The 13,576-nt window shown below is 34.1% G+C and overlaps 1 protein-coding gene across 8 annotated transcripts in view; it reads right to left on the minus strand.

The window, feature by feature from the left end:
- Nucleotides 1-13,576, minus strand: part of GPHN (gephyrin) — a gene marked incomplete at both ends in the record, with an annotated part of 263,234 nt that overhangs the window by 142,163 nt on the left and 107,495 nt on the right. For all 8 annotated transcript variants that reach the window (XM_079537527.1, XM_079537524.1, XM_079537525.1 and 5 more), the window contains one exon: nt 13,276-13,333. In XM_079537527.1, the coding sequence (XP_079393653.1) occupies nt 13,276-13,333 (58 nt within the window). The remainder of the gene's footprint in view (nt 1-13,275; nt 13,334-13,576) is intronic.

A 13,576-nucleotide genomic window follows, 5' to 3' on the forward strand; every position in this document is an offset into this window, starting at 1 on the left:
GTTTGAGTTTGATATACTGTGGCTTTGAACATCTGTAGAGAAGAAAAATGTAATAGTCATGATATAAGTGAAGTTCACTGACAAATAGATTGCCATTTCTTCTAAATATATTGGATTGAAGGTTATAACAAGTTACCATGCGGCCATCCACATTTACAGTACTGGCAAAATGATACTGTTTTGCACAAGAAGTAAGTGCAGGCTAACATTAAGCAGACTTCAGCCCTTTATTATCGTTTATTAGAATGATACTTTTGTGGGGGAATACTGAATTTCTCACTGATCTACTTCTAGAAAATTTTCCATCAGTAAACTCTTTTCTTTGGATTGATTTGAATGTCTGTCTTAGCTTTGATAAGAAAATGTTTAATTCTTTTGCAGACTCTGGATGTTACTTTCTGTTCACTGTTAGTTATCAAAGACAACAGAGAGAGGTAAACCAGATTCTCATGGAAACTTTTGTTAAAGAGAATCAGCACCAATGTGAGAACCATTTTAAGTTAATCTTTCCTACAAGGGACAGCAGAGAGACTGCTTATACTGCAGTTTCAATTTTAAACTAATTTTGCTGGTTTTACTTTCTATTTGCTTTATGCTGTCTACAAAATGAACAGAATATTTCATAGAATCATTGAATCCTTGATTCCATGAAACTCCCTGACAAATAATGCTTGAGGCACTGCATCTTATTCCTGATTTTGAAACCTGGAAGCTGAAATGACTTAAATAAAACATATTATGCATGCAGAGAAAAACAAGAATCTGGTTTGTTAACTCTGATGAATTAGGTTGCACCTATTGATGACAGAACATATTCTTAGTATACTAAGATCATAAAAAGGGATAAAAGTTGAAGACAGTTGATCATTCATTTATTCCATGTTTCAAACATACTCAAAATCATTATAAGGACAAATACAAATATTTCCTTCAGCTTTCTTTTGCTACTATTTAACCATCCTCCGAAGGCAGTATGCATGGCCTAACATGCCCAGTTTTGTTTTCATTGGTAGAGATCTAGCAAACAGAGTGACTTTAAAAATGTTTTCAACAAACACTAGTCTGACATTAACTGTTTATTCTACCTAAGAGGAAAAGCCTTGTTTTTCCACCTTATTTTTCAGTTTGTATATGAGATTGCCATCCTTTGAGAAGAACTGCAACATAATTAGGTCAAGTTTTGGTGTTAAGATTATGCCTTTGCTACTTCTCCTAATGGAGGACTTTATGTGAGTTCACTAACATTATTAAAAAAATACTAAGTTACAAAATATTCTGAGCATATACACTGACAGCATACTAAAATATAAGCTACTTTAAAAAAAAATGTTAAATATGAGAATATACCATAAAAGTGCATGGGTACTTAAAAATATGAGATATATCTCTGAAATTTTATTTAAGGTAAAATGGCAAAAGTAGGGAAGTGTGCCATTATGATTAATGCTTCATGCCTGCACATCAATTACTGGTTGCACAGTGAGAATCTGTGCTTGTCCTGAGTACTTTCCAGCTATGTATGCAAAGAAGGCTTTGTCACATCCCATCTTTGCTGATTTCTATTTCTAGATTTCAGAAACCAACAGACAGGACATAATGAATATAAAACTTGAACTACACATGCAGTGTATATTTTTTCGTTTTTGAAACACTGTCATCCCCTCGGTTTTGTCACCTAAAGAAGCATTCATAGTTCTGCACAATATTTAGAGACATATTAAGCTTTTGTATGTAAAGCAATTCTCTTCAGTTCTCATTTTAAGCTTAAGCATCTTTCCTTCAAATCAGCCCGAGGACAAATGTCTGTTGTCTTTTACAGCCTAAAGGTACTCGATAAAACTAAAGCATTAGCTTCAGTGTCCCAAATGACACTTGCTTTTTATTTTTACACTTTGCCTCTTACCATATAGCATTATTCCCTATAAATTTTTATTAAGGTAATAAATTGCCCCAAATACATAAGGAATTGTTTTCTATTTTTGTCAAAAAAGGACAAGAATTTTACATCTTGATGCTAAGCTATTTTCTTATAAGATATCCTCAGACATACAGCTTCATTTTCAAGGCAAATGTCAGGTAATCCTCATTTTTTCAAATAAGATTCAACTACCATGACCACTTCACTGGTAAAAATGCAGAAGCAGCTTTTCAAATGACAGTACTAAGCAGTACAGTTTCCACAGCCAAGCAGACCATTTGCATTTAGTACAGTGGTTTATATCATCATACTAACAAAGCAAGACGTTGAAACTGTTAGAATATTCCTAATCTTGAAATACAAGGCTATTTTGACAGAACATAACAGTAACAAAGCAGATGATAAATAACAACAGGAAACAGAAATGGCAGTCTGTGCAGAAATGTTACAAGCAAATGTTGTCTTTGTAATCTTAACACTCCACCTAAGTTTGTCACAATGATGAGGCATCTGAAATTGAATGCAAACATTTCTGACAGAACAGTCCTAGAAATCCTTGCATATTTTTTATGTGAAAATATTTTAAAAAGTAAAACTCTGCAACCACTGCACCTTTACTGAGCTCTGATGACTCAGTGGCATTCTCTTCTTTATACATTACTTTACAGACAGTGAAGTCACATCATTTCGGAAAATCTACTGATAATTCAGAGGTACAGAAATGCTGTCACAGAAAATAAAATCAAAATGCTAGCTATGTTATCACAGGGGTATGCAGAAAAAGAATGTATGAAAAGCTCAAGAACAAAAATACTGAAAAAAAGAAATGTTCGGTTTCAACCTTCTGTGAGTGTTTAACTTGAAGCATATCATGTTTCTTGCCTAGGGAGACACATGCTAGGAAACACTTTCAAAGATATTCCAAAAAAGCAAATATTCAGACTTTAGCCACAGCAAGCTACATCAAATGCATTCTAATATCAGAGCATTCTCTTAGCGATCTGCTTAATCTTATTGCAAAATATATGATTTTACTGTCATCTAATCAAATACATAAGAAGTGATGTCTCCACAACTGGTGGCAAAAATAACTGGCTTTTGTTACAACCATAATTCTCTGAGATAATTGAACAGTCTGATCTCACTTCCTTAGGCACCTGATGCCTGCACTCAAAATAGGCCCATTCATTGCAAGCAATAACTGCTCCCTACACTTGTGTCGGGCTTCTCACCCTGTGACATCATTCTTAACTCCCCTAAGTATAAGCCATATAGGCTTATAGCCATAAGTATAAGCCATAAGAAGAGAAATCATGCCACAAACTAACATACACTGGCCAATCAGATAAAATATGGTGGTTAACAACATTTATTAACACAATAAGGTTTTATATCTCACAAAATAAATGTGGGATGTTTTTGAGAAACTTGTGGTTTTTTATTTGTTTGTTTGCTTTTTAACCTGCTATATGCTTTCGTTATAAGAGTTGATTATATTCCTTTCAGCCTGCAAATTTTATCTGGATCCTTTCAACCCATTATCATCAAGAGAATGTTCAGCAAAATAGGTACTCATGTCCAAGTAACGCCTCTGCATTTATTTTTTTTCTGAAATTCTGTAAACACCTCACCTGAAATATTGAATGCTGGGTGATATTCAGAAATTTATGACCAGAATGGCAGTACAATAACTAACTTGACTTGAAACTCTTGATGTATGTAAAACAAAAGTGGGGGAGAATCCAAAATGACTCTTAAGAATCCTGTCATCTGTAGAGTAATTAGTACTGAACAATCTAGAAACCAGCTAAAAAGAATCATGGCCATTTTCATTGCTCACTGTTGTGATGCCCCCTGAACCACTAAATTATTTCAACAACTGAGGTTAGCGATTTCCAATCTGGGCTGCATGCACTCTATGAGACACACAAGATGATCCACTAGCATGCAGGAAGAAAATATTAGAACTTTAAGAGCAGATGTGTATAAATTTAAAGATAAATAAACATACACGTACTGGGGGTGCATGTTCACAAATGTTTTACTACTATGAGTGCACATCAAATAAGTTTGGACATCGTTGGTCTACACTATCATTTTGTTTGAGACAGGCTGCCAGCATGGCTGGGCACTCTTAAATATGAAGCTTAGGCAGTACAGTGCATTGGGAATGATGGCACTATATTACGAATCTCTGATTATCTGTAACTTTAATATATTGTAGTATGAGAATATATGTCCTGGAGGCTGAGGACACGTCTACTACTACAGCTTGCTAGTCCAAAACAGCTGTATACCTTTGACAGCTGCCTGCTTCCCAGACTTTGGTTCATATCACAAAGTAGGCTTTAAATATACTAACTGGAATCTTTTCAGGTTAAACTTATTTGGAAGATGAACTTCAAAAGCATACGTAATCCACTCCAGCTGCTAAAAGACACACAGTTCACAGAATCATACTCGAAGTTGTTTCAAATGAAACATACTGAATCCAATATAAATGTTGACTTCCCAGCAGCAGATGCTTTACTATATAGAGTTGCATCTATTTGCAGGAAATGATAACTTGACACAGCCCAAGATAAACATACAGTTCTTGGCAGTGCGAATTTGATGGCTAGGGCTAAGGAAAGCATTTCAAACTACAACTCCACATTTCTTGCACTGATTTTGTTTAGCTAAAAGAAATCAATGTGTGTAAGCCTAGCAGATCAGTAAAGTCAACTTTCGAACTCTGTTGTACTATCAGAGGTGAGATGAGACACTTCTCTAGCATACTCAATAACACAGAGAATTCATTTAAATCTTTCCATTTTATGTACATTCTCAAATATAGCTTCATCTGTATGAAATCTCATCTATATCCATCTATGGCATCTGAGCAAACAAAATGCCTCTAGCGACACGGTTTACCACATCTGGTTTATATTATAATCAATTTTACCCAGTTCTTTTATGAAAATTTCAAGAAGTTTAGGTTTTTCCTCTGCTGTTTTAGTCAGTGGATTAGAAATGTGATGATAGGGTAAATAATGGTAAGTAGGATTAAGGTATCACAAAAATTGTAATCATCAGAGACATTTAATTAGGTATAAACATATTCAAATATTAAGCATCACTACCTTAATACAGATTGCAGGTTTGCATACCACAGGGAGGCACATGTCATCCTTAGTGTCTTCCTAACATATTTTTCCTATCAAGTCATTAAAACATAAGATAAAAAAGAACCTAGACACAAAGCATTCTATGGAAGCAAAATAAACTCCACTATTTTAGCTGAATTTTCTGTAGTCTATCAGCTATGTATCTTTTTTTTTTCTTCTGAAAAAATACAATCAATCAAACCAGTTTCTGAAGAAGAAATGACTGCTGTGTTATGATGAAGTAAGGTTTCAACTTCAGCAATCTTAGGTAAAACCTATTATTAAGAATTTCATTCTTTACTGCCTTAAAATAAGTAAATTATCAACCAATAGAATATATACAGTGAAAGTTTGAATATCTGCTTTCAGTCTTACAATTTGCATAAATCAAGGACGAGAGGTTATTTAAAATTTGCAATAAGTCTAGAAAGGAACCACTTCTTGTTCATTTGTTAACATATCAGTTTCATTGTCTTTATCCATTCTTCATATGCAAGTGGTGCTATAAATTAGATCATTCTTACACCTTGACGCTAAATCATTTTAGCCCTACTGTGTCATTGTTGCGACTGAGGGCTCACAGTTCCACACACCATTGCATATGGTGGGACACAAGAGGCTCACAGATAACAGATAAGGTGTGACGTCCTGATATCTGTTCCTTTCCTCATAACTCACATTTTTTTTTCCAATTGCTCCTGAACACTGAACTAATACTAAGCACACTAACACAATTCTCAGACCTCATTCCTTGATTGCAGTAATCCAACCAATACCTGCTATTCTATATGCAAATTCAGGATTTTTCACACCTTCTATACACATCACAACATTGAATTCTGCTTAATTGCTTTAGATGTTTTATAATTCAGTTATTGAATATTTCAACGTACTTAACTACACTCAATTTCTCTAAATCTAATAACTTCTATAATTCACTGTGAAACCATTATGAGACCATCTTTAAACAGCTGTAGAACATGAAAGCTCCTTTTAATAAACAACTGTTCTCCCTTTTTTCATATATATATATGTATATATATATAAATGTATATATGTGTATATATATATATGAATACACATATGTACATACACAGTACCAACACTCATCTCTTTTGGCAATCCCAAAATAAAGAATTTAAGAGAAAACTACTTACTGCAAAAAAAAATAAATAAATAAATAAAAAAAATCATGCCTTAGATCTCCCTTAGACTTGTTCAAACCCCTAACCAACCCAATAATACAACCAGCTGTGATAAAATAGCATTACATTTGTTTGATAGATCTCTAAAACAGAGTAACCGGAATACATTCTTATGGGGCAAATATAATGAAACAAAACTTAATGTAACATGGAAACTAGGCCACATGGAAAATGACAAGGGCTTTTATTTAAGATTGTTTTACTTGCCAAAAGCAATCTCATGTTTAATGAAGCTAATCCATGTTTTCTCGTCTCATTCAGTCTAAGTGAGATCCTACTTGAGAGGAGTGAGAACAGAAGCTACAGAAAGCACTACCCACTACAATGGATCTTATGAGAAGAACAAGAAAATGTCTCAAAAAAAAAAAAAAAAAAAAGAAGAACAAAACAAAACAAACCAATCCCACACAAAAAATGCCTCAAAACCTAAGTAGGTTTCAGGTGATGATACAGAGTGATATATACAGAGATATGTATATAGCAAAAACCAAAAACAAAAGAAAGCCAGGAGAAAATTCAGAGAAAATTGGTTACTACAGTCACAGAGAAAAGCAAAGATTTCTTTTTTAATTTAAGCTTGCTGAAAAACAAGAAGTGATTTGTGAACAAGAGTATTAACTCTTGCTGTTTGTTTCTCATTTCTAATGTTTATTTCTAAGAAAGTTTTAATAGGCAAACAGAACCTTAGCAGTGAACCATCTGAGGAACATTAATCTCTTCTCATAAGGGCAACAGTAGTGAGAATGCATAAGTTTTGACTAACCAGAAAGGCTCGAAATGTCATCAGTATCCTGATTTGTCTGGTCGAGTAAGTTTCAGCTATTCTTTCTCTTTCATCCTAGAGACACTTCTCTCATTACAGAACTAAAGAACTGTTTTGCTTGCTTTGGAAAGTAAACAATAATATTGCTAAAAAGATGATATGTCATTTCAATTTCATGTCTGGAGCCATGAGGTCTCCAAGGAGTGTCTGTGAAATGCAAAATGAGGACAGCAGAAAAACAAGTGGTAATCCATATCTTCATGTAGGAAGTTAGTGAGTATACTTAGTCCACTTAGTCTAGAGCACTAGGCTGTGGAGACCTTGGCAGAAAAGCAGAAGAGTGCTTGATACACACTCCAGTCACAACAGTGATCAGAGCTCAATCACTAAGAGATGTAAAGAAATTCGGGCCATCCCTAAATATCTGCTGCCTTCCAAGTAACATAAAGAGTTGATAATCTTCCTCAGCACTAGATGCCGAAAGGAATGGATGCTCAACTTCCCTCATTTGCTGCGTTTACATCATACATCTCTCTCAGACAGTACAGTAAGGTAAAGGGGAAAAATGGAATATGTCAATAATAGTGATAGTGGCAGCAACTCCATGAGCCTAAAAGAAATCCCAACAAATATCAGGAACATCCACAAGGGCAGAGCTGAAACCTTTTGCCCTACAATAAAGGAACTGTTACACAGACCTTGGTCATCTCTGCATTTACATTACTTTCGTACATATGATTTTTTAGTTGAGAGATCTATGAAAGCCATGAATATCCATATTCCACAGACAATTAAAGAAACAGACTTAATTCCTGTAAATTAAGCCCTTTGAGTGCTCCCTAAGCACCTTCTAAACAAAACCTCAAGGTAGAAATAACTGAACATGGAGAACAGTCATGTTCTTCTTTGATCAAAAAGTCTCAATCCTACCAGAGGAGAAGAAAAAATCCAAGAGTCAAAGCTGATATCCACAATGACTGAAAATAACAACAACAAGGAAAGAAGTCTGACCCTGCCGCAATAGAAGTGGTACTCTGGGGAAACACTCATATTGCATTGGATCAAGAGCGTGCCTGGACTACAGTTCCAGTACCCCAGCCAAGCCTGGCATTTAAAGTCCAGATTCTAAGCCGGTATCCAGTAACACAGGACAGCAAAAACACACTTGCTGTCAAATTGCTACTTATTTTTCCACATATCAACAAACATGACAATGCTTTGAGGCATCATGGCCAATGTCTTTTGTCTGCACACAGTTTGCATAAGTTTCATCAGCTACTCCTATCAGAATATTAGAAAGATTATAGCATACAATATTATGTAGGCATGTGATGCCATGGGGTCTACAAAGCAGATCTCAGAGAATGCCTCTGGATAGACAGATTCTATTTGCAATCATTTCAAATAACTTTTTTTTTTTTTTAATTGAAGTCCATCCTTGCTCTGAAAGGCAGTTGGCACTAACACTGAATCTGCTTTCTTCATAAGTTCATTAATATGATCACGTGGGAAATTAAAACCTCAAGAATTCATTGGTCATCTAAAGTAACTGACCTTTAAGAATTGAACTTTTCTCATATTAGACCAATAAGGAAATGCTTCTAAGAAAAGAGAACGATCATTACTCTGGGAAAAAGCCTTTGAATGTAGCCTTTAAGACATCGTGCATATATGCTTTCATTTGAAGATCAACTGGAGTAAAATTACAGGTGTTCCCTGATGAGTATAAAGCATATCTCTGTGTGAAAGAGTGGACAAATGGACTTAAAACAAATCCAATCTTTGCCCATAAGTACTTTACATTTACAACCAATAATAAAAAACAGTTCTAAAAAAAGATTACTCAAAATTTACCACCAGAAGAAATAACAGTCTAATCTCGTTCTCTACACTAAAATATCTGTTTCAGAGCTTAAGTATTACAAGAATGAAATTCATTGCCAATGTGTTTTACTTTTTGACACTTGCTGTCACATTCATTTATGGTGTTGAGAAGACAGTAAGAGGCATGCAATCCTACATGAAAAATATATGGGGAAGCATTTATATTTGTCTCTGCTGTTGACTTGCAAATTCAAGCAAATCAAATATTTCTAAGAAATGTCATTCAGAAAGTCTTGCTCTAGAAGAACCACCCTTCACAACATCATATATTTATGACAGAATACTGCAACTAAAAAAAGCACATCATGGAACTGTAAACCAAAAGACATTACCATTTGCATATGAAAACACTATGTACAGATACAAAACAAAAACACTCTTCTCAATAATAGTCATAAATTGCTCTTTTATCTTAAAACATCATTGCAAGCAAAACAGTATTGTGTTTGTCACTAACTAGAAATAAAGAAATGTTAAGTTTGCTACAAAGTGTTTTTTGTTTCTTTGTTTTTTTAAGCCTCCAATCAAAAGATGCTCTCCAAGACGAGTGTTGCCTGATGCCTTCCAGTCCCCGCGTACATTACATTATTTGGCATAGAAGAGCTCTCCTCTAGGCACAACATACAACTACAATGAACGAACAAGGCTCAAAACTGCCAATATACTTTTTCAAGTTTGTGAAGAACATTGCTTACAGGACAAGTAATTTTGCTGAAAACAGATGTCTAAAGAAATTCCAAACAATTACGGTTTCTCAGAAACATGCTGTGATTTTTATGCTTCATGACTTCATCAGTTCCTGCAGTATTCTAAAACCAGCAAGTATTGAAAGTGTTATTGCTTTAACTAATGTAGAGAAATGACAGGAATGAAAAAAATGACAGGTATGCTTCCACTCCAGTTTTCCTGCTTTGATAGTTTCTCTGACCGAAGCACTGTTCCTGAAGATCATGTTATAGAAGACATTTCTATCTTCCAGAAGAGCTCTGAGGGGGAGGAACCTGTGATGGCTACCTTCATTCAATTAGTGTTTGAATGATCTCACTTTGTGAACCCATGCATCTGTGACATAAGAACAGGCAACCCAAGTTGCATCATATTCAGTTCCAAACTGATGTAGATGCATTGGCAATTAGTTCCGCTCAATTCTTCCCAACCCTAATAAATGTGCATGAGGGTGGATAGGGCACACACTATTTCTTCTGTCATAAATACTCCTAATTTGTATGTCTATAGCTATCCAAGTCATTACATATCTTTGGTAACAAGGAAACACAGCTTGATTTTACCCAACGTTAACCAAATACTCATTCGCAGAAATATGCACACACATACATAGACAATATTCTATATTCATAAACAATATATGATCTCACAGTACAAATATACACATAATAAAATCATTTAAATGGACTCAAATGCAAGGATAACTACATTCTGAACACTCTACGATGGAAAATGTAAACATACTAAAATTTACTGAACATTGTGATGTGAACACGTAAACTCTCATATATATGCATAAATACGTACAAGCACACTCAGAGGCACATTATGCAGGTTATTTTTGAAATTGCTAATACATTTAGAAACTTTTTTTCTTTTTAAACTTCTCTCGACATATTTCAACTGACAGGTATACTAACGCTTACAGAGTTTTTCCTTTTCCCAAACTGAGAGAGAATCTATTTTTACAACACTACCCCACCTAAGAAGTAATTACATGCATCAGTGAAATCAGTAAATCTGTACTCATTTTCCTCATAAGCTATTTGGAGCTATAAAAGAGGTTAATCTACCACCTTTTCTAGAATATATGGAAATGCTGTCAAAATTACTTATTTATTTGTCATGATAATTATTGTTCTCTGCCTAATAAAGTATCCTCCTTTGCCATTTAAGCAAGCAATTTATTTTTTGAGATCAGAAAACATGATTATTCAAACTCCTTTAATTTAATTCAGCAACCTGTCAAGATAAATCACATAATAAAAACAGAGCTATTCTTCTTGCATATTCTACCAAATTAACTCTCTTAATATTTCATGTTTAAAGAGGGGAGGGATAGTTCTGAGACAAAATATCTGTGAACTGTTGGGCTTGGAAAAAGATTACATCATCTCTAAATGTAATATTCCAACAACCTCGCTTGCTTTGTCTTGTATTACTTCACCTTTTTCCACTCTAATCTGCTTGGAGAACATTTCTGAAGTTAAGACTCTTCTGTCTTCAACACATGGATGGTCAGTCTCCCTATTTGGTAGCTGCTACTCAAAATACGCACATAAACAGTCTTCCACTTCAATATAGATTTGTTTATTATACTCACTGCTGCTGTGTCACAGCATCTTCCAGCCATGCCTTTTTCACATGAAACATATAGTGTATCACAGTTTCAGAAGTTCAATCACATAAGTTATGATGAGGCGGCTGACTTCTGTCACAACTAAAAAAGCATTACCTGAACAAGACAAGACAGCTGCCACAAACAAGAAATGCAAGTGGTTTTTTTCCTATCAGGTCTGATTTAGAACAATACAATCTTCCCTTCACACTTACATGCTGGTTTAACAGAAATCAATGATGAAGGTTTGTAACCTTTTTGCTTTTCCCTACAGTTTCAGGATTTAAGCACCAGCTTAAATAGATAGAGTTGAAAATCAGAACAGACCTCCTTCCTTAGCAGGCAATTGGAAAAAAACCCAAATCTCTGACTAACAAGCATACCTAATTCAGTGAGTTCCTAAAAAAATATATTTCTTATTTCCTAGCACTCCATTTTTCTTCATTAACTGAACTCAGTTTGCACAATAAAGCCCTCAACATACTACCTTCAACATCAAGTAATGCAAATCTATTGTCCTTTTTTTTTATATATATAAAAGGACAAAGTCTGTGGTTTTTTCTCATTTTTGTTTTTACACCCTTGGTACAGTTCTCTGAAAGCTAGGAAAATATCAGTCAACGTCAGTTAGTTTTGTAAACCTTCTTTCTTCTCTTCTATTGCCCAATTCTAAACATTGGATCTAAACTCGTAAGTCATGTTCCCCTTAGTAATTTAAAATAAGGGAGTCCATGTATCTTGGAGGTAAGAAAAACATATTTACTTTGATCATGAAGTGATGGCTTTGATTTTGAAGCAGATGCACTGTAGTTGCTTATATTGGGTTTGATGTTAACTGAATAAGAATAAATCCTCACAACTTTACATATCATGAAGTTGTGTCCAGACCAAACAATTCTGCAACCACTTCCATTTACTGTATTTTACACTACTGAATCTCTTTGCAAAGATGAAAACAAATATACAAAAAGCACAATGAAATAATAATGAACAAGCAATAGGTCAGAATAACTGAATGCCAACTAAAAGGAATAAAGCACCAATTACAGAAACCATGCTAAACAGATTTAGGCTAAATTCCCACACAGCTGTCCATTTAAGAACTGACATAAATTGCTGAAGTGGACTCAGTTAAAATGAAATCTGTAATAATGAACATTGCATAGAATATAAATTCATTGCTGTCATCCCTCCAAATCAAAGAGCTTTTGATGATTCTGAGTACCGAAGATTTAATTTTATCCTCTTTAAGGCAGAAAAAATACTGAAAGAATTGGTCATGGTTTTGATTTCAGAAGTAACAGAACTCTAAATATTTATTTATTTGTTATTATGCTAACGTTCACAATAGTCCTGCACCTGTCTTCAAGATATCTAAACACAGATGCACTGAATTACAGAAATTTTTGCATCAATCCTGCCAAAGCCCACTTAAAATGAGGGTGAGATACGATTCTAAAGATGAGGAAAGTTCTATTTCACATGCCTACATATGGATCTAAAAACTTTACTACAGACATCACATCTGTGTTTTTATTTTTATTATTCTGTGATATTAGATTAAAATTGAGCAGATGATAAAATGTTTCAGCAGTGTAAAGATATTCATCAATTCATACAGCTGAAGGAAATAAGTATTAACCACTATTTCCTATTAAACAATTTTAAGATTTCAATGCACAGTTTTTAATGTTTTGGATGTATAAAGAAATACCAAGATCAATAATTACTGAATACATATTTTACCAATTAAAACAAGGATTATAAATGTCTGGAAAGAACAAGTTTTCAATTTTATTTAAATTTTTTAAGTTATGGGGTTTTTTTTTCAGATAAGCAATATTTATGATCATTCTTGTTTTCGGTCTTCAGATTTTGACAAACAGGATAGTAAAGACAGGCTATGTACTCTTCGGGCATTTCAAAGCAAGAAATAATGTGGCTTTCTAACACAACATTTTTGTAATTCTCCAAGCAAAAAAAAAAAACAGTTTTGAAAGGCAGTAATACTGTACCTTGATTTCTTCTATTTCATCTGGCACTATCTTGTATGCAGATATAGTCCCACCCAACCTGGAATTGAGAGAAGAAAATATTCTCAGAATCAAAAGCAATCAAAGGACAGCGTGTTAGCAGTGTTGTGACCCACTTCAAAACACAAAAAAAATCCCATTTGTCAATTCAAAGGTAAAACCCACCCAAATCCAAAATAACATTAAATAAATAAATTAATTAATTAAATAAAAATGAAATAAAAATAAAATAAAAATAAAATAAAAATAAAATAAAATAAGGGCCAAAGCAACCTCAACACCC

The sequence above is a fragment of the Tetrao urogallus genome, assembly GCF_951394365.1.
Source record: "Tetrao urogallus genome assembly, chromosome: 6".
Taxonomy (NCBI): Eukaryota; Metazoa; Chordata; class Aves; order Galliformes; family Phasianidae; genus Tetrao; species Tetrao urogallus.